The sequence below is a fragment of the Protobothrops mucrosquamatus genome, unplaced genomic scaffold (assembly GCF_001527695.2).
Source record: "Protobothrops mucrosquamatus isolate PMUCROS unplaced genomic scaffold, P.Mucros_1.0 scaffold2185, whole genome shotgun sequence".
Classification (NCBI taxonomy): Eukaryota; Metazoa; Chordata; class Lepidosauria; order Squamata; family Viperidae; genus Protobothrops; species Protobothrops mucrosquamatus.
In genome coordinates, this window is record NW_015388278.1 from 235,665 (window position 1) to 255,214 (window position 19,550).

The following is a 19,550-nucleotide window of genomic DNA, read 5'->3' on the forward strand; positions in this document are numbered from 1 at the left end:
GGATTCAAATATGGGAACAACCGGTTCTCTGTGTGGATGCTGCTTCCGGAAGTCCATTCTGGGGCTGGGCAACAAAAAATTAGCTACCGGTTCTGCCAAACTGGTGCAAACTGGCTGAATCCCACCACTGGATGATTGAGAATTTCCATGGACATGAGGTAAAATACTAGTTTATGTAAGCTTGTTTTTCTTCAAGGAGCAATAAACCTGTATTTGCAGTTACATGGGATATTTAACAACCAATTTCAAGTCTTTACAGGTTTGTGGTATGTGTCTGTAACTGCACAGAATTCACACTTGTTACAAAAATCTTAATAGTGTTCTTTTTAAAAAAATAGTTAGTATATCAGTACATTTAAACATGATCCTTATGATGGCATCCTGGCAAGGTGTCAGGACAGCCACAGAAATCTATCGTCTAAACATTGTGTAAAACACTGACAAGAAGCAACCAGCAAATTCAGTTTTGTGACAGCTTTAATGGCACAAAATTTTATAGCTACACCTTATACATGTAAACTGTATATTATCATGTTACAAAGTGCTAACTAAAGATGAAGAATGCATAATCACTTTGGCTCATTTAACTCAATAACTTCAGCAATATGTCTTTCATTGTTGTTGCTTTTAAAAAAGTGATTTCTTAAGTTTTCGGTTCTCACTTCTTAAAAACAGTAAATAGTTGAATTTGTTTGCTTTGTTTAGTGTTGCAGTTCAGCCTGCTGCTTTTTTCTAATGTGCAAGCTTATGCATTTCTGCTTGGTCCTATGTACAAATGTCGCATCCCATATTTCATTCATTGTTTGAAAAATGAGGCCTGTGTTTCCCCTCAAACTGTAAACAAGTATAAAGCTACTTAATAATGTTTAACTTAAACAAAGCATTACAACTGATATCTCTTTCAAATTTTAACAAACTGGTCCATTTTGTAATATAAAAAGTTAGGATATTTCAAGCTTCTAATCAGTTAGTAATAAATACTGCTTTGGAACACTGCAGTGGCAACAAGCTCAACAGTGATCAAGTACATAAATGCCAATGATGTTTTTCCATCAGTTTTAATCTCACAGATGCCTAAGTAATATTGAAAGTACTGATTCACAAGCATACAGGCCTTCTAGCTGATCAAATAGCATCCTGCAGATCAGTTATAATGTATTTTGGACAGCTTCCCCCCCCCCACTTTTTAATAAACATGGTCCAAATTTCATACAGATGTTATGACCCAATTACAACAAAATGCAATAAAATAATTGGTTTTGAAAAGTGCTCTGGACTTCTACGCTTGGTTTTTAATTGTTGCTTTAAAGAATCCTTATTCTATTTAATCACCTCAAAATTATTCCAATATCCACACAGGAAATAAATACATAATTGCAAGTAATACAAGTGCTACGATTCAAAGCTGAAAAGGGCATAAAACCTTTCACAGGTTTTCAAGAATATGTGTAACTTAGTGGGTGGAAGGGGGAAGAGAGAAAAAGATTGAGATTTCCAGTAAATTATAGAAAAACCAGGCTGAAACAAAGGTATTTTAGGAATAGATATCATGAAAATCCTCTCCACTTCACACATTTCACCTATTTCAGCGGTGCTAGCTATCGTTCTTGCACTATTACGTTTTCAGAAGTCTATCATCTCTTTAAGATTTTGTATATGCTTTATTGTCAGTCTAATAATATCACAGAATCTACTGATTTCTGCCAGTTTTAAAATCGGCCACGCTTACCTCAATACGTAGCATGTGAAACCTTCTTCAAATTAAGCTTACTTGCTGATGGACATCCTCGACCGGCCCTTGTTGCTTTCTTGGCAACAAATATGGAACTGACCTATTGGTAGCCTCTTCTAGTTTTTATTGAGTCCCTAAGTCTAGTCTGCAATCTTTGCACTGCTTTGTGGTTTCCCCTCTAAATACACATCAGACCCAACTTTGCTTATCTTCCAAGCCCAAACCCAGTCATCCAGGTGCTACCTCCTGCTATGATTAACATGCAGAGCACATGCGTGAGCAGGAAAAAAAAATCTCAGCAGGTACCACAAACACATACACACACACATACACCCACACAAAAACAGCACCTGGATAACCTAGTCTGGCATAGAATACTAAATGGGCAAGGTTAGTACTTCTGTGTGAGGGAACTACAAAGAGCAGTTGAATAATGAGGAAGGCAAAAAACTTTGTGGAAGAAGACAATAGCAAGCCATTTCTATATTCAACCAAGCAAACTCCATGAAATACAGAGGTCAATTTGAAGGAAAGCTTTCAAAATGACACTATAAAGCTTAAACATCAAAATAAATCTATTTAGGAATATTAGTCTATATCAACTTTAAAAATTTGAATTAAGCTTCACAGTTGGGGAAAAAAGTGTATCTGAAGCAAAACAATGCAAAATATTCCCCTTAGTAAGATTTCTAAGCTATTACCAAAATCTTTTATGTTAATTATGACTGTAATGAAGATCTGAAACCAAAATCCTTAGGATTTCAGCAATTGCAAATGAGAGATTCAAACCATGAATATAGAAGAAATGGAACTCAAACACAGAAGACAGCTCAAAACATGGTGCCTTAAAAAAAAACAAAAAAACAGAACAGCAAGACTGTTCCCAAGTAAGATACAGGTATTTTACATGGAGTCTAAATACTTCAAAGCTACTTCAAGTCAAACTACTTTGAAAGGAAGACTTCCATTAAATAAAAAGCTGAAGAATACTAGAAATTTCTTCACATGCAAATAATGAAATAGTTTTTAAAAACCTAAATGCTGGCCAATGCTATCAGAAATAAATTCATTACTTCATGGAAACACAACCTAATGACAGGTACTTGGTATTCAAACTTGCTGAGGAATCAAATTCTAATTCTTTTCTGATGTCTGTGAAGTTTTTGCCTCCTGAAATTAAAAAAAATATATTAACCCAAGACAACTGCCAAATAAATTGCAGAGCGAAAATAAACCTGTCTATTAGTTTTGTTTTACAAACAGCTTCTGTTAATTCTCAGTCTCTTTTAAAAATGGGAATTGTCATACTGAAGATTTCATTTAAGCACTGGGCAGATTATTGGGTATTGTAATAAAGAGTTGGCAGAGGCATCACTGATAACAATTATAATTTGCTGGTGGCATTTTGCACTGAAAGAAGCCCTTGTGACATGTAGGCAACTGTAAACTTGGTTAGGCAACTCTTGATGTGTCCTGCAGGATACGGAAGGTGGTCGGGAAAAGACAACTAGTGAAACACCTCCACAGGGTTCCAACACAATACTGAATTCCAAGAGTTAGCGGAACCGGGATATGTATAAAAAGGTGAAGGTTGGGGAGGGAAAGAAAGATCATGCTTAGAATTGTCTCAAGTTCCAATGGTACTAGTAGGACATTAATTCCTTCACAGATCATCACAAGATTTCCAGGATTTGTGCACTGCTTCTCTCAGTAAGTGCTAGCTGAAGGTGTGGTCAGTCGCTTCCCAATGTAGATACTGCAATGAAATGCAAAGCAAAGTACATTAGTACTTTATATCTGCCCCCTGCCCCAAAGATCTTTTCGGCTTACTTTATTCTTCCAAACTATGCTGTAATTCTAACACCCATCAAAGAAAATCAAAATGTATTAAGGAAACATTGCTACTCATTCATACCATATATATATATATTTTACAAAGCATGAAAACATGATGTGCAGCTAACATGTTTTAAGAAGAAAATTATCATTAGCACCTGCAATTGGCAAAGAAAGTAAAGATGGTGCAATCCTATAGCTTATTTTGTGTAGGTGGACAGGGACCTCTTACTTCATTTCTTTAATTAGAAGTAGGTGCCTGGTATCTGAGAAAGCACATGGTACTGTGCACGCTTTTCTCCTGCATTCCTGAAGTATTTTGTTTGCTATTTAGTTATATTAAATCTGGACAAATATGTTCAATTCTCTAGAGCATACAACCATTGACAGATTGTTGCTCATGTAATAGATCAAGAGTAGTTTTTTTTGCATGGAAATACTATGAGCTCCTTGGTGTTGAAATGCAAAATTATCTCCAGAGCTAAAGAGTCATTATCTCTGGTTTTCTACATGGTTCTAAAAACAAAATGTAACAAAGTAGATCCCAAAGTACCATTCCTCGCTTACAATTTCCTCCTTCACAGACAGAAATTACATAAAGGCATTGTTGGGACCATTCAAATTAGGCTTTTAAGGCAAAGTAATGGTAACATTGTCAAGAAACATGAAAATTACATCTATGGATTTTCAAAACATTCTGAAAACTGACAACTGTTTCTTAACAGAGGGTAGGGATTGTGCTTGTTGTTTATCAGTGATGGATACAAGATTTCTAAAGTAACAAACACACTTATAATTGTTTCTACTGCTTGTTCCTAAGCTAACTCCTTAAAAAAAGCTCAAAGGAAAAAAAAATCTCGCAGGATGGGGTATTATATATATGGCAGCTAAGCAGAACTTGATCTATCTTCCATTCATCACCACCCCAGGTTTTTTTTTTAACCAGGGTAACTCCAATTGTTAAGAAAAGCTGTCATGACATCTATAATGTTCATCCATCCTTTAACCATACATTTCTTGCAGTTTAGTTCTGCATTGTGCTGCTACTCAACGTCAGTTCTTACTGAGAAAGAACCTACTCACAGAGATCTAAAGAAATCCAGGAGAAGCTGGGGTTACCCTTTCAGAAAAGCAATAGCAGGAATTTATTTTCCCTCTACCGTAGAATGGTGGGAAAAATAGAGTTTTTCTCTCCACGATTCTGCAGCTGATTTTATAATGTCCCTCTCATTCTAGGCAGTCCTGTACTAACTCTGCTCTAAAATATTGCTCTAACTGTGTATAGGCTTATTTTCTTCTCTTCAAAAACACTGGAACTTCCACTAGCACTATTCTTGGAAGTTGCTGGGAGCAATTCTGGAATTCAAAGCTTTAAGAACCATTAAAAATAACTCCTCATCATACTGGTCACTCAATGCATGTAGTCATACTTACCCTAGTCCCAAAGCCAAAACATGAGATATGAAGAGAGACGGAATGAAAACCTTAAGAAATTCAGCTGAGAAAATGCCACCTTTTTTCATAGCTCCACTCTTTCTCATACTTAAAGACACTGCTCGCTTAGGATGTCTGAAGTGAAACTCCCTGAAAGAGCAGAGGGAGACGAGGCGGATAGAATATATTGAATTGGGGTACTTGAAAACAACAATCGAGCAAGAGTTAAATACTGTAATGGAAAGCCCTTTTTTAACAGACATGAAAACCTGGGTCAGTAGCTGAGAAATCTCTAACCGGGGAACATCCCATTTTTACATAACAGAAATTCTGCATGTCAGACTTTATTTGAGGTTTATTATAGATGTTTCTTTGAATTTAAGAATCCTAAAACCGAACAGCATTCTTCGGGATCTAACAAACATTAGATCAGGCTTAGCAGAAATGAGGAAATGAACAGGTCCAAATTAGTGAGCCGTAGTTAAACTATTAAGTCTTGTTAAATTACTTCTTCAATATTTTCAAGCATGGGACAATTTTGCTCCCATGGTGAATACGTATTGAGATCAGACTACGGAAATCCACAGGAGCAGAAATTGTTATTTTTTGTCATGCTGCTGATGAACAAAGCACCCCTTTCACTCTTATAAAGGTAGGCAATTTATCTCAAGAAGAGCCCCAGCTAGGTTTGACTCAGTTCTAGAAAACAAAACCCAGCATATTTGGTTTCACAAGCAAGGCAACAAACATAAGCAAATTGATGGTTAATTCCCTGGATTGCAGTGGTGAGTGGATTTTAGTGGCTCCGCTGTACTTGACCTTGGGCAAAGGACAAACTAGTAAGACAAAATTATGCAAAAGTTATGTCATCTACCAGTGATGGCGAACCTTTTAGAGACTGAGTGCCCAAACTGCAACCCAAAACCCACTTATGTATCGTCGGGTGTTGACTGGGCGTGGCCCATTGGGTGGGCGTGGCTGCGGTGGTAACGGCAGACTGGGTGGGACTAAAAAATTCAATCAATCAATTCCAACTTTGCAAGATCTTTTTTTCCCCCGCGAGAAGTTGAAATTGATTGATTGAACCCTTTTTGGGGGGGCACACGGCGGCGGAGGCCTAAAGCGAAAAGGTTTTATAAAACCCAGCTGAAGGCCTAGGACTGGGGCGACGGCGCACGTGCCCACAGAGAGGGCTCTGCATGCCATCTGTGGCATGCGTGCCATAGGTTCGTCACCACGGTCATATACTGCACATGGGGAAGAGTTTTCCTTTTTTCTGCTTTTATTAAGATAGGGGTGATAAAGAACAGCTACTCTAAAGAGTGTGATCAACAATTTTCATGGATTTCTTGCCTCAGAATTGTAAAGAACTTCTTAGCTAAAATTTGGCAGCTGTTGAAAGGGACCTGGAACGTGCAAAACATTTCAAAGCAGCTGGCTTTGGATGGTTCATTCTAAAGATAAACCTTTAGGCAGGTAGGTGGGATACGCCGTGCTGAGACATCAGCGAGGTTAGGTAGGACGGTGGGCTATGCTGCTCTGGGAGGTCCTGAGGGGAGAGAGAGAAAGAGGGCTCTACCTGCACATGTGTTGGCTACATGACCCATAAAATCACTGTAAAATGTCTTTGGGTTTTGACCAAAATATGGGATAGAAACATTGTGGGTTTTGTTTTTGCCAAACCTTGGTTAACTTGAAACGACTTAGTAGAAATCTGTGGAACACAGTGGCGTGACAGGGAAACACGTTTTCAACTTTGAGCACATTGTAACTAGAACTCTTGAGGCTGATGGAAAGCCAAGGAAAGCGTAAAAAGAGTTGTCAACCTTACTTCCATCTTCCTCATCTGGAAGTGCTATAAAAGAACGTGGTTTTCTTTGGCTCCTATGAGTACCTGCTTTTCAATATGAGCACTCTAATAAGGATGGATGGAAGATATGATAGACTTTTATACCTTGACAAACATGAAACTCAGAATCTGATCTGGGTTTTCTTGGTAAGAATACAGTTCTTAAGCTTTCTTTTCATAATTCTTTTATAAGGTCCTTGGTGCTCTTTGACAGGGGTGTCAAACTCAATTTCATTGAGGGCCGCATCAGCATTGCGGTTGCCCTCGGGGGGGCCGGGGGGGTGTAGCCAGGGTGGGTGCAGCCTACTGGGTGGGCGTGGATGGAGTGGGTGTGGCCTACTGGGTGGGCATGGCCAGTTCTACATCATTCGCGTCAAGGGTGCCTGTGGGGGCCTGGGCAGGAGTGGGACAGATCTGAGGGTCTCTGGCAGAAGGGGGTGGGACCAGGGCAAGTGCCAAGGCATGGTGCATTTCTTCATTCCTCACAAAGGGTGACACTTCCCCAGCATGCACCCAGAGGGCAGGGCCAACGCGGCAGGGGCTGGTTCCTCGCTGTTTCTGGACAGCCTTGTGGAGCTAAGACTGAATGAGTTTCAGCATAGATGGCCACCACAAAATTGCACATTAGCTCCTGGCTGGCCTGGGCCTGGGCCAAGGCAGCAGGGGCCGTTCCCTCACTGTTTCCAGGATGGTTTCGTGGGCCAGATGAAACCACTTCGTGGGCTGCATCCGGCCCCCGGGCCTTGTGTTTGACATGTCTGCTCTTTGAGATTGGGTTTTTCCCTTGCAGACATTTCATTACCAAACTAGGTAACATCATCAGTGCTACAAGGGAGTGGGGTTTCCTCTCATTTTATACACTAGTGGCCTGCCCTGTTAAGTGTTGGTGGGGGTGGTCTTGATGATTCCTTGATTGGGTTCTTGTTTGCTTTTAGCTTATTGAAGATTATAATTAAAATAATTATTTTAATATTCTGTTGCAATCGACATTTCTTCTCAGCAAAAGTATATTTATTACAAAGGATTTTCAACTCACTTGGGAGGAATGTTTTCTGGTCTACTTGACCAATCTGATACCCAGTCAGCACTTTTCTTCAAAACGTCCTCTTCCTTTTCGCCTTCTACTGTTTCCTCTTCAGACTGAAAATACATAATGGATAAGTTCTGTAATTCATTCAGTTCAATTGTTCCTCTTGGTATTTCCTACAGAGAAGTGATCACGAGATAAGCAGGCAGGTCTTATAAAAATTCAAATAAAAAACAACTAAAAGATTTCATTTGAACCAGTTTTATGCTATTTATAAGAACTGTGCTTTGCTTACATAGTCCACAGTGTGCCTTTATTATTCTTTTATTGCAAAAAACCAATTATCATAATGCAAAAAATAAACATGAGCCATCAAGTCAGACTGAAATTATGGAAGGACTCAAAATACAGCTGGGAAAATAACTCTGACAAAAACTGAACTAAATAGACAGATTGTTACATATTTATCTAAAAATAACTCATCTTCTCTTCCTATATGAATCAGTTTACAATGGACCTACACCCTGAAGATCCTGAAATCCTAGATAGCAGTTAAGTGTAACTGTAATGATTAAGTCTCCATGAGATTTAAAAAAAATATCTGTAGGTTGTAGGCAATTTACTACAGAACAATTTCCAAAAATATGACTTAAAGTATTTATGAGTGAGAGCAATATTCTTAATTAAAATTAATATTCTACCATCAAAATCCAAAAAGTGTGTTCAAAACTTTAGTTACCCTGCCATAAGAATTAACATATACCAGAACCTGTCTTAAATGTCCAGCCTTTTTTTGGAGGCACAAAGGTATACAAGTATGTTATCAAAAGATTTCTTGCCATAACAATACAATTAAAATACCTATATGACCACAAAAACTTCATTTTAAATAAAAAAGTACCTTTTGACTGGAAAAAAATAGCAATGAGATTATTTATTGGGATTAGAGAATGAATAAAAACTCACTGCTAGAACAAAGTTTTAAAATTTTGCTACCTTAATCCTTCACAAACAGGACTTTAAGTAAAAAGAAGGAAAATACCTGAGAACTATTGTCTTTACTTGTATGCATTTCCACATCAAACATTATCTGTCCATCTTCTTGTGGAGAAGGACTGCAGAAATGAAAGGTATCATTGTTATCACAAAGCATTGTTATTACAAAGTACTGTTATTAATTTTCATTTGCACCTATTACTAAAGTTTATTTAATGTTTTATATCATATTACTACCTGAGAGTTCTCAGTGGTTCATATAATAAAACTTCTGCAGCATTTTAAAACTGCAACTTAATCATTAAACCATAAAACCTTTAGACATAACAGGAATAAGATCAATGCAATAGAAATAAGATAGCACAGTATGTAGTATCATTAGAACTCTCTGCAGAACAGCGTCCTAAAGTTTCTTCCTGAAAGCTATCAAAGAAAGGGAAAGCCTGGTTTCCACTAGGAGACTATTCTTTTCCTTACTCGTCAGAAGCGAAGGACTACAAGGAATTTCTCAATAAGAGATCTACTAGGTTGGGCGGATTCAAGTTGGGAATAGGCAGCCCTGCAATAACCTGATGTCAAGACATAAATGACTTCACAGGTTTAAAACCCACACTTTATATTCTACCTGGAAACCAACTCATAATTTCCAAGTAGTCTTTAAAGCAATCCCCTTGCAAAATACATTGTGTTCCTCTAACCAAGAGATAATGAGGGCAAGAGTTACGGCAACCTTCTGCAGCAGGTAACCCTGCAATTAGTGCCCCATCTGAAGTTGGGCAAAAGTTCTCTTTGCCACCTGCTTCCACCTGCTGCCTGAGGAGTCCAGTGGGATCTCCAAATGAGGCTTATTCCCTCACAGGTAGTGCTTGTCTGCCCAGGGGGAATACTGGTGTTAAGAGAGCCCTGATGAGAGAAGAACAGCCTTAATTCTCTTCTGAGGAAACAGACGGGGCCAAAATTGAATAAGTGCACACAAAACTACTTTATAAATTTAATTGAGGAAGAAGCCGATGTTGATATTATCTGCAGTGTAAAACAAATGATTGTAGACTTAATGTGTTGGCTGTGGCTATGGCTGGTCTTCTCTAAATTAGAAAATGCAATTCAAACAGTTTTTATCTGGTGCCTTCTCAGAGAACTGCAAAAGCAGTTAAACGTTTATGTTCAAAGTTGATAACAGCAACAACAAAAAAAGGAAGTATCATTTGCTGTTAAAACTGTCCTGGGTAAGTGGATTTGAAATAACTTAACCAGGCACATAAGAATACAGAAATTTCTGATCAATAATTTATTGTAGAAAAGCTATGAAAAAGAAAAATTTAGCAGCTGCTGGATATTAAATGTGAGTTCTATTTAAAATAATTAGCATTCACATTGCCTGAGACATTTTCTTCTGTCTACTCTGTGTTAAGAAGCTATTCTTTTTGTGGCAGAAAATTCAATTTCTGTTTTTTTGTTTTAATAGCGGCCTGATTTACCATCGGGTTGTTTACCTTGCCTATTAACTTTCACATTTGTTTCCTGGAAAACTTTCCTTGTCTCTGCTTATGTGCCTTTCCCTTGCCCCTTTCTTTAATAAGGAGTTCCTATTTATAGGAGTTTAATTCCTCCTGTTATTTCCTGGGATGAAATACAGCCACACCCACCTCCACTAAATCATTCAGTATCTAATTCCTGAACCAGCTCTCTTCCCTGGTAAGCAGCATACCAGCAGCAGACTGAAATTGATAGTTTAAGACATCTTTAATCTGATTAAGAGAATTAATCATCGGATGCACAGCATATTAAGAGATGAACGATCACTAGCAGAACATGCTTCTATTTCTAAAATTCGATTATAGGGGGAAAAGCATGTTTTTTATAATACTTAAAAAGCTAAAGTGTTGCTTTTATTCAGTTTTATTATCTTTGTGACTACCAATAATAAGTAGAAAACTTCTAATGTAAAATAATTGTACGAAGACTTAGCATGAATTCCTAATACATGCAGTTTCAGTGATATGATGAAGATCTGCTTCCTAACACATTGAAACACAAGGTCACAAATAACATTTTATTAAAAGAGGCTTCAAACTTTTAAGCAGTGAAGATAATCATCTTTAACAGAAGCAGACAGTTTGAGGGCACAGATGTAATACAGACCTAGTGTAATAATGAAGGTCTGGCTTTTTAATTCTGTGGTTTTAGTGTCTTGTTAAGTTTATCACCATTTTAATATAATACAATATAAGTATAATGGATTCTTGCCCACATAATTGTTTTTAGTAAAGAAACAGGTTTCTGCCCCATCCAAATATATGGTATTCCATAAATAGCAAGTATCTACTGCAAAAGGCTCATAAAAAATAAACATAGATTTAAACAACAACTGATTACGCGAGGCACTCAACCAACTGCAAAATATTTTTCCAGTCCTTCAGAATTTCCTTCTACTCTCCCTTATATAATACAAGAAACTTTAATAAAACTGAAAAGCTGAAAATCCTTAAAAAGGAATTTACATATTATTTATATAGCAACTATTAATATAATCTCTGGCTTAATATGAGACGTAAATCCAGCTAAACTTGCATTCTAGGAAATAAAATGATATTAGTAACAGTTCCCAAAAAATAATTCGTTCCAAAGTATTTTAAAAATGTAAAAAAATAAATGCTTACCTGTCACAATGAGAACTACCCCGTGAACTGTTTTGTCCAGACTCATGCTGAGCATCGAGAAGTATCTTCTCCATATCTCCATTGTGGATGGAAGATGAAGAAGGAACATGTTCTAGACCCCCATTTTTTGCATTGCTGTTGTCGTTGTCATTCCCATTCCCATTCATCTGCAGTTCTACCCAGGAACCTATTGAATAGCCAGAAATCTCATCAGAAACTGTAAACCAAATCCAAATAGAGCATTTGCACTTTCTTGTAAAAATATGCAGCCATACCAAAATTTGATTACTGGAAAGAAAGCAAATAATGCTTTATTTACCCCCAAAACTATTTTGAACTATTCCATGCAAAGCCTGGAATTCAAACAACTTTCTATGTTTCTGATTAGTAATTTATAAATAGTTTTTAAAACATGTTATGGAAACTAGACATTATTAAGAAAGTGTTTTAATTCTGTAAAGTGACTAGAATTGGTATTTCTGAAGTCTTAGATAAGAAATCATGATAAAGATGATTAAAATAACAACTAAATTTATCTTCTTTCCCTTATTTAGAAATTATCTCTCTGTAGAAAATTCAAAATTTGCAATTAAAAAAGCACATACACTGAAAGTACATGACTAACAATTGTCCTCATTTCCAGCAACTGAGTATTGGAAGTGATCATTCCTATATTTAAGAAATTCAGTAGAGCTGGTCTGGCTAACTACTGCCCTATAAGCCTCTTGAGCATATGCAACTTCAGGGCTGGCTTGTACAGAATATTCTGTCAAAGGAGCAATAAGCTTTAGAACAGGAAGCTTTAAATCTTACAACATATGGGTGAAAAATACTTAAACAAGCCTACCACTCTATGTTGCACTTGGAAGTTTGAGAGTACCTTTGATTCCATTTGAAGAGAAAATCCTGTGATTGTAGGTTTTAAGCCTCCAAATATGCCTACTAAGCCACAGGTGAACACAGGCCTGCCTGCAAGTAAGATGCAACCCTTTGGGGCATTTTACAGATAGTAACCTGAACCAGAAAAGTATTTGGTAGGGCTTTTTATTAGCTCTTCTAATTTTCCTACTTCGTTTAGAGTCTTGCAAGAACTGGACTCTCATCTCTCCAAAACAGCCAGCAAAAGTTCAGTGACTTTATGAAGATGATCTTATCAGAAATACTGGTTGCTCTCTGAAGAGCATGACAGAATCTAATTCAGAATCCAATTATCTGTCTAATTATCTGTCCAGATAATAATCTTCTGATTATCTTAAGACAAAGGTCTTTTTTCTCTCTCCAAAACCTCTGGATCAAAAAACTGGAACATCCAAGAGAATGTCATTGAGCAGATTAATGTTTTAAGTATCTGGAGTTACTATGTTATGCTCCAGGAAAGAAGGCAAGAAAAAGCTGAAAATGCAATACAAACAGCACAAGTATTTTAGGGTTTTTCTGTGTAGAAGAAAACAGATTCATATCTGCTTCTATCGCATTACTTAAGGCCCAGCTTTCATAAGGAATCCAGTTAAGACCACATCCAACCATTATAGTACTTTCAGCTTTCAGTCCAATTTCCTGAAAACAATACTTCAGATCCCAATGTGCTCCAAATGCCATTCTTCAGCTGGAGGCTAATCTACTTTATTTATTCGATTTTTTAAAAAAATAAATTCTGCCTTTATTCTTTTATAAGTAAGTCAAGGTGACAAACATGCATAACACTCCTTCCTCCTGTTTTCCCCACAACAACAACCCTGTAAGGTGGCTTGGGCTGAGAGTATGACTAGCCCAAAGTCACCCAGCCAGTTTTTCATGCCAAAGACAGGACTAGAACTCACACTCTCCTGGTTTCGTGGCCAGGATCAATACCTCTGCTAAAGGTAGAGAGATTCAGTCTTGGGTGGCAAATTTTAATTTTTGGTTAAAACTGAACTCTTTATCTAATAGGCCTGATGACTGTAATAATCTGACAAATTCTATTTAGACTGGAAGCAGATCCCATTAGTTAAATTGCAGAGTCTGTGCCATGGTTCTTTTTAAAAAGTGTAACCTGGCCACGAATGGCAAAATCAACTGAATTTGCTTCCTAATAGCTTTTCTCTGGAATTCGGGATTCAAGCAGCATTTCCAACCAAGCATCCTTTCACTTTGTAATTGCTTAAATATTACACAATCTTGTAGCAGGCTGGGTCGAATGTTCTTCCATTTGATCTGTTAGAAGGCTTTCCTATGAGGACATACTTGCCTTTTGGCTCAGGAGTGGTAAAATCAAAGCATGTTACATTACACTGCAAACATTTCAAGGGTCCACAGAGTAAATGTATTAAAACTTACTAGCAAGCTTTCCTGGCCAGATGTATTCAATATTCTATCAGTCTTTAGAGCAAGAAAGAACAAGGAGTCACCAAAAAAAATCAGCAGCAAAATGGGCAACTCAGATCACAACAGCTAAACATCATTTGCCACTACTTTTATGTCATTACATTAATCTCTCTTTTAACATGTCTGGACATTTAATATTTGTAGGATAACTCAAGTTGTTGGCCTTTTAATTACCACTAATTAAAATATTAAGAGCGGCACAGTAACAGCAGCAAAAGAAAAGGAATATACCCCATCAAAGAAAATGGGAGGATTCCAAGCCTTCTACTTCAAATATTAGTCTGTCATGGCAAATCTGTGTCCATGCTTGGACAGAATTCCTGTATTGTGTATATGATCCTACTAGCTGAAAATAGGGTTTAACTGTTACTAGTAATCATTAGACAGGCAGAGAAGTGAAAAGATGATGTGGTGAAGTTCTTAAGGGAATAGAGCTAAATTCTAGTCCATCCTCAACCATGGAAGCTCACTGAGTGACTTTGGGCCAGTCCCTCTCTCAACCTAATCTCTCTTAATAGAGTTATTATTGTGAGGGGAAATAGGAGCAGGGAGGAAGTTATAGCATGGAATACTATGTATGTTTTGAACTTATAAACAAAATCCACATTATAAATGTAACATAAAATAAATAAAATTATAAATCATCTGTAAAATCAATTTACTTGGAATCAAGTGAATTTGCATTAAAATTATAGAAAAATCCCCAAAGATATACAGTACCTTTGAAATTAAAAGAACTTTGATCCACCAAATTCATCTTGTGTAAAAATTAAGTTAAGATTTCTTTGAAATAAAAATCTATTCTTTATTACCTGCATTACCTCTAGTTTGCTTCATTTCAGCAATAGAATTTAGGTGAAGAAATTATATGTCACTACTACTACTAAGCAATAGGCAGTCAAAAACTCCCACCCATCTTCTACAAATTAAAAAAAAATCTACATATAATCCAAGCATATTATGTCATCTGCCCACTCCTGTTCCTGCATATACAGCTATTTTATATCACATGTACAAATAATTGCACAGCAAATTCATAACTACTTCTTGATATTTATACAACTACTTACCCACATGGTTCACTGTCATGTGGATGCTATTTGCTTCTATGCTCAGAGGTTATATACAAAATTCTAACTAGGAGGTAATGTAGCAAAACCCTAATGGAATAACAGAGGTATTTCAGTGTGGTTTACCTCTCTGTAAGTATACATATTCCCTCTCTTTATGTGCGTATATATTCTAATCAAATGACTGAAGTCCTGTCTCCTAGCGGTCCTGTCATGTTTTATATTTATTTAACAATGTTTGTAACCTGCTCCATTCCTACAGATTTTGGACAGTTTACAACAAAGTCAAAGTAAACATTTTTTTAAAAAAACTTATCATTAAAATATCAGCAATAAAAGTATGATGGGTACCCATAATGTTCCCACTAAGAAGACCTGTCTATATATGAATGATTTCTATGAATTTCCTTTGGAACTATTGGGGAACTGCATTTTCCTTAAAGAGGCTAACATATGAAAGCAATGGCTCTTAATTGAAAAAAGGAACAGGAAGGTAACGGTTCCTTAACCTCTTCCCTTCAACTGTACAATATTAACTTTAATCTTCATCACAAGCTTTTTTTGTTCATATAGCTATTTCAGCAAAATGAGGAATAACTTCCCCCAAATAATTTAACTATGTATATTTCTTTTCTAGTAATGTTGCTGACAAAATCATATGGAATTTTATAACAAAACACAGGCCAAGAAATATTCACACCAGGTTCAAATATTTCCTAAAAATGCAGCTGAAAGTAACATCTGATTGTGGCACATATCAATGCAATAAATTAATGCAATTGTATTAGTTATACTAATTTATCCCCTTCCACCAAAATATCCAGACCAAAGAGTTTTTTTAAAGGTTATTTATTTAAACTATTTATAAGGCTGCCCATTTTCAAAAGAACATTAACCAGTAGTAACAAAACATTAAACACAAATCAGAGACTGCTGGTTAAAGATCAAAAACAGGAGCAACTCCCCCCCCCCCAAAAAAAACATAGTTATCCAAAAGATACATACTATAAATTGAAGCTACCTGGTATCCTCCACAAATTGAACAAAAATTTACAGTAGAGGAGCTGACTGACCTGGATACAAGGGAATAATAGTGTACACACACAGGATTTGGCAGCTAAATAAACACATTCTGACATACTCTAGTTCCCACCCAGGCCATCAGCTGTAGCTTCTTTTTTAAGGTCACTAGCATAGAAACAAATTACTCCACTCCATCCATTCACAATTCCTTCATTCCATAACGTTTACTGTAGATGTATTTACTCCTCACAATTGTTTGCAAAATGCTTTTTACAACCCAACAACCAAAGCCCATTGATATTTACTTATTTTATGCAAGTTAATACAGTTTTCCTTCAACAAAATATTTAAAAGGGTTATAGAAACCGGATTCAAGCTCCCAGTTCCTTCTATCCTGAAAAAAAAGTACCACTAATTTGTACTTCTTTTACAAAGTTCCATTCCATTCTGCCTTATAATACCCAGAGGCAGGAGGCAGTCACATGCCATCACCTCACCTCATCAACTCTGTCCACAAACCTCCCACTGTTAAAAGAAATGACTCTCTTTTTGGATGACTGTTCCACAGCAATCATACATACTTGTCTCCTTTTTAACCTGGCAGCAATCTACCATACAAGGGAAGCCGCTTTTCAACCTGAGTAGTAGACTTAATCCAGTGCAATAAGTAAATTCCCTGTGGCATATTACATGGGGGGGGGATGTTGAGAGAGTGAGGAGGAAAAACAAGTTTGTTCAAGCATCAGCACTAAAAGACAAATACCATGACATAACAAACATCAGAAAAGTGGATTCATCATTATTCCAAACACAAAGAAACAACAAAACAGTACAGAATAAAAAACTTAAAGGCCATTCTGGTACGCACTTAACCTAACGCCTTTAAAAGTTTCAGAGTTATTTTTCAGAGTTATTTTTAAATGGGCAGTATATCATCCTTGATAGCTTTCAGGGAGGGAAAAAAGGAGTCACTGACTTTTTAAAGCTAAGACAATAAAATGGGTAATAAACTTTAAATCTTGAAAGGCTTTTTTTTTTTTTTTTTAAGTATAAGCCACTACCAGATGCCATCAGGAGACAAGGCTGGCAGAACATCCCAACGGTGCTTTTTCTAAAAGGCAACTGGACTTTGCTTCTTTTTTTTTCTTTGAAAACGTTTCACTTCGCATCTAAGAAGCTTCTAACTCAGTGTTTCTCAACCTTGGCAACTTTACGATGTGTGGACTTCAACTCCCAGAATTCTCCAGCTAGTGTTGCTAGCTGGAGAATTTTGGGAGTTGAAGTCCACACATCGTAAAGTTGCCAAGGTTGAGAAACACTGTCTAACTCCTTGGATGAGAAGCAAAAGGTTTTGAAAGGTAAAAAAAAGGAAACCCAGTTGGCTTTTGAAAGAAAAGAAAGAAAGAAAAAAACAACCCCACACCTTTGGGACAACCGTGACCTGGATGATTTGAGAAGCTCCATAAGCAGAACATGATGGCTGGAGAATGAAATCCTTACTGATTTCCCCAGACTGGGAATTTCCTTTTCAGCCACTCTTCTCATTTCAAGGGGACTCCTTCCCATGGAAGGGCAGCTCATCTCCTTCTGCCCCCCACTCCCCTTTTTGAACCAGGGGCAGTGAAAGGCACAGGGGAAAAAAACCCAGAGAAGATCCAGACTCCCATCCCCATCGGGTGCCTAAAAATCGCCTGATGCTCCAGGCTAATCACCCTCCTTCAGCTCAACCGACCTCGCAGGGTTGTTGTGTAGGGATCGAAGGGGGAGAATCTACCCCCATCTGAGGCCGCCCAAAGAAACTGATTTTCAAAGCAGTCCGTCTAATAATCCAGGGGTTCTCAACCTTGGCCACTTTAAGACTTGTGGACTTCAACTCCCAGAATTCCTCAGCCAGCCAAGCTGGCTGAGGAATTCTGGGAGTTGAAGTCCACAAGTCTTAAAGTGGCCAAGGTTGAGAACGTCCTGGTCCAGGGGTAGGCAACCTTGGCTCTTTTATGACTCGTGGACTTCAACTCCCAGAATTCCTGAGCCAGCCAAGCTGGCTGAGGAATTCTGGGAGTTGAAGTCCACGAGTCATAAATGAGCCAAGGTTGCCTACCCCTGCCCTGGTCTAATCAATGGCCCTCCTTCCCCCCCCCAAACTCCCATGCTGACGCCTAAGCATTATGGGGGTTGTAGTCCAACGCTCCAGATTGGGAAAGTTGCACCCTCCGCTCAGGTATCCCTTCGCCCCCCTCCCTCCCTCCCTCCCTCCCTCTTCCCCCCCCCCACGCGCCTGCCACCCAGCCTTTCTCTCATTGGCCCACAGGCGCTCGTGCGGCCAGGGGACCAGCCAATCCCTGCCAAGCAACGGGCCCGGGGGGGGGGAGATGGAGGGGGAGGGAGGCTAACCGCCACTTGAGGGGGGACCCCCCATTCTCGTCTCGCGCGGAAGTGGGGAGGTGGAGAGGAGAGAAGGAGGGAGGAGAAGAAACGGGGAGAGCCGCCGCCGCCGCCGCTGCCCGACCCGCCCTCAGCCCACTCACTGTTGAGGCCCGGCTCGGTGGGCGTCCCCTCGGGCGGCGGCAGGTTGTTGTTGTTGTTGTGGTGAGGCAAGTCCTGAGGGGACGACATGGCGGCGGAACGGGGCGACGGCGAGCGCGGAGCTGGTCCGTCCGAGGCAGCGCGTGGAGGAGCGGAGGCAGCTCCCGAGGACGACGGCGACGGCGGCGGGGAGAACAGCAGCACAGCTGGGATCGCGAAGGGGTATCTGTACGTTCCCCGACGCCAGCCCCAGCGGCCCCGCCTCCTCCGAGCCCGCTGCGCACGCGCCGTCGGAAGCCTGGCCCCTAGCCGGGGCAGAGGCACCGCCCACTTACGCAGATGAAAGCTTTCCTCCCTGACGCTCCTCACGTAGGCCATTCGGAGAGGGAGGGGGGGCGTGGTGTTCCCAGGCGGCAGTGCGCATGCTTGTCCTCGAACCCCGCACGTAGCCTCCCTCAATCCGCTGCTTGGTGGTCTATTTTTTTGTTGCGCATGCGCCGGGCTTGGAGACATAATAGCTTGGGGTGCGTAATGAGATCAGGGGTTGCAGCGCTTTAACAAGCTAAGCAGGGTGGTGCCTGGCTCCTAGTTGGATAGGGGACCACTCGGAAATCCAAGATTGTAACCAAACTAGGGAAGCTGGAAAACGTCCGCCCAAGTAGTATTATTATTGTAATAGTAATAATAATAGAGTTGGAAGGGATGTTGGAGGTCATCTAGTCCAACCCCCTGCTCAGGCAGGAAACCCTACACCGTTTCAGACAAATGGCTGTCCAGTTTCTTCTTAAAAACTTCCAGTGTTGGCGCATTCACCGCTTCTGGAGGCAGGTTGTTCCACTGGTTAATTGTTCTAACTGTCAGGAAGTTTCTCCTTAGTTCTAGGTTGCTTCTCTCCTTGATTAGTTTCCATCCATTGCTTCTCGTCCTGCCTTCAGGTGCCTTGGAGAATAGCTTGACTCCCTCTTCTTTGGGGCAGCCCCTGAGATATTGGAAGACTGCTATCACGTCCCCCCTCGTCCTTCTCTTCAATAGACTA

At 39.1% G+C, this 19,550-nt stretch overlaps 1 protein-coding gene across 1 annotated transcript; it reads right to left on the reverse strand.

The window, feature by feature from the left end:
- Positions 1–459: 459 nt before the first annotated feature.
- On the reverse strand, positions 460–18,746 carry BNIP3L (BCL2 interacting protein 3 like). Its single transcript, XM_015824290.1, has 6 exons — positions 18,517–18,746; positions 11,535–11,721; positions 8,921–8,993; positions 7,888–7,991; positions 5,003–5,152; positions 460–3,488 (listed from the first exon to the last, which is right to left on the reverse strand). Exons 1-6 carry the CDS (start codon positions 18,602–18,604, stop codon positions 3,440–3,442), a joined length of 651 nt encoding a protein of 216 aa, XP_015679776.1. The 5' UTR covers positions 18,605–18,746; the 3' UTR covers positions 460–3,439.
- Between the last annotated feature and the right edge of the window lie 804 nt (positions 18,747–19,550).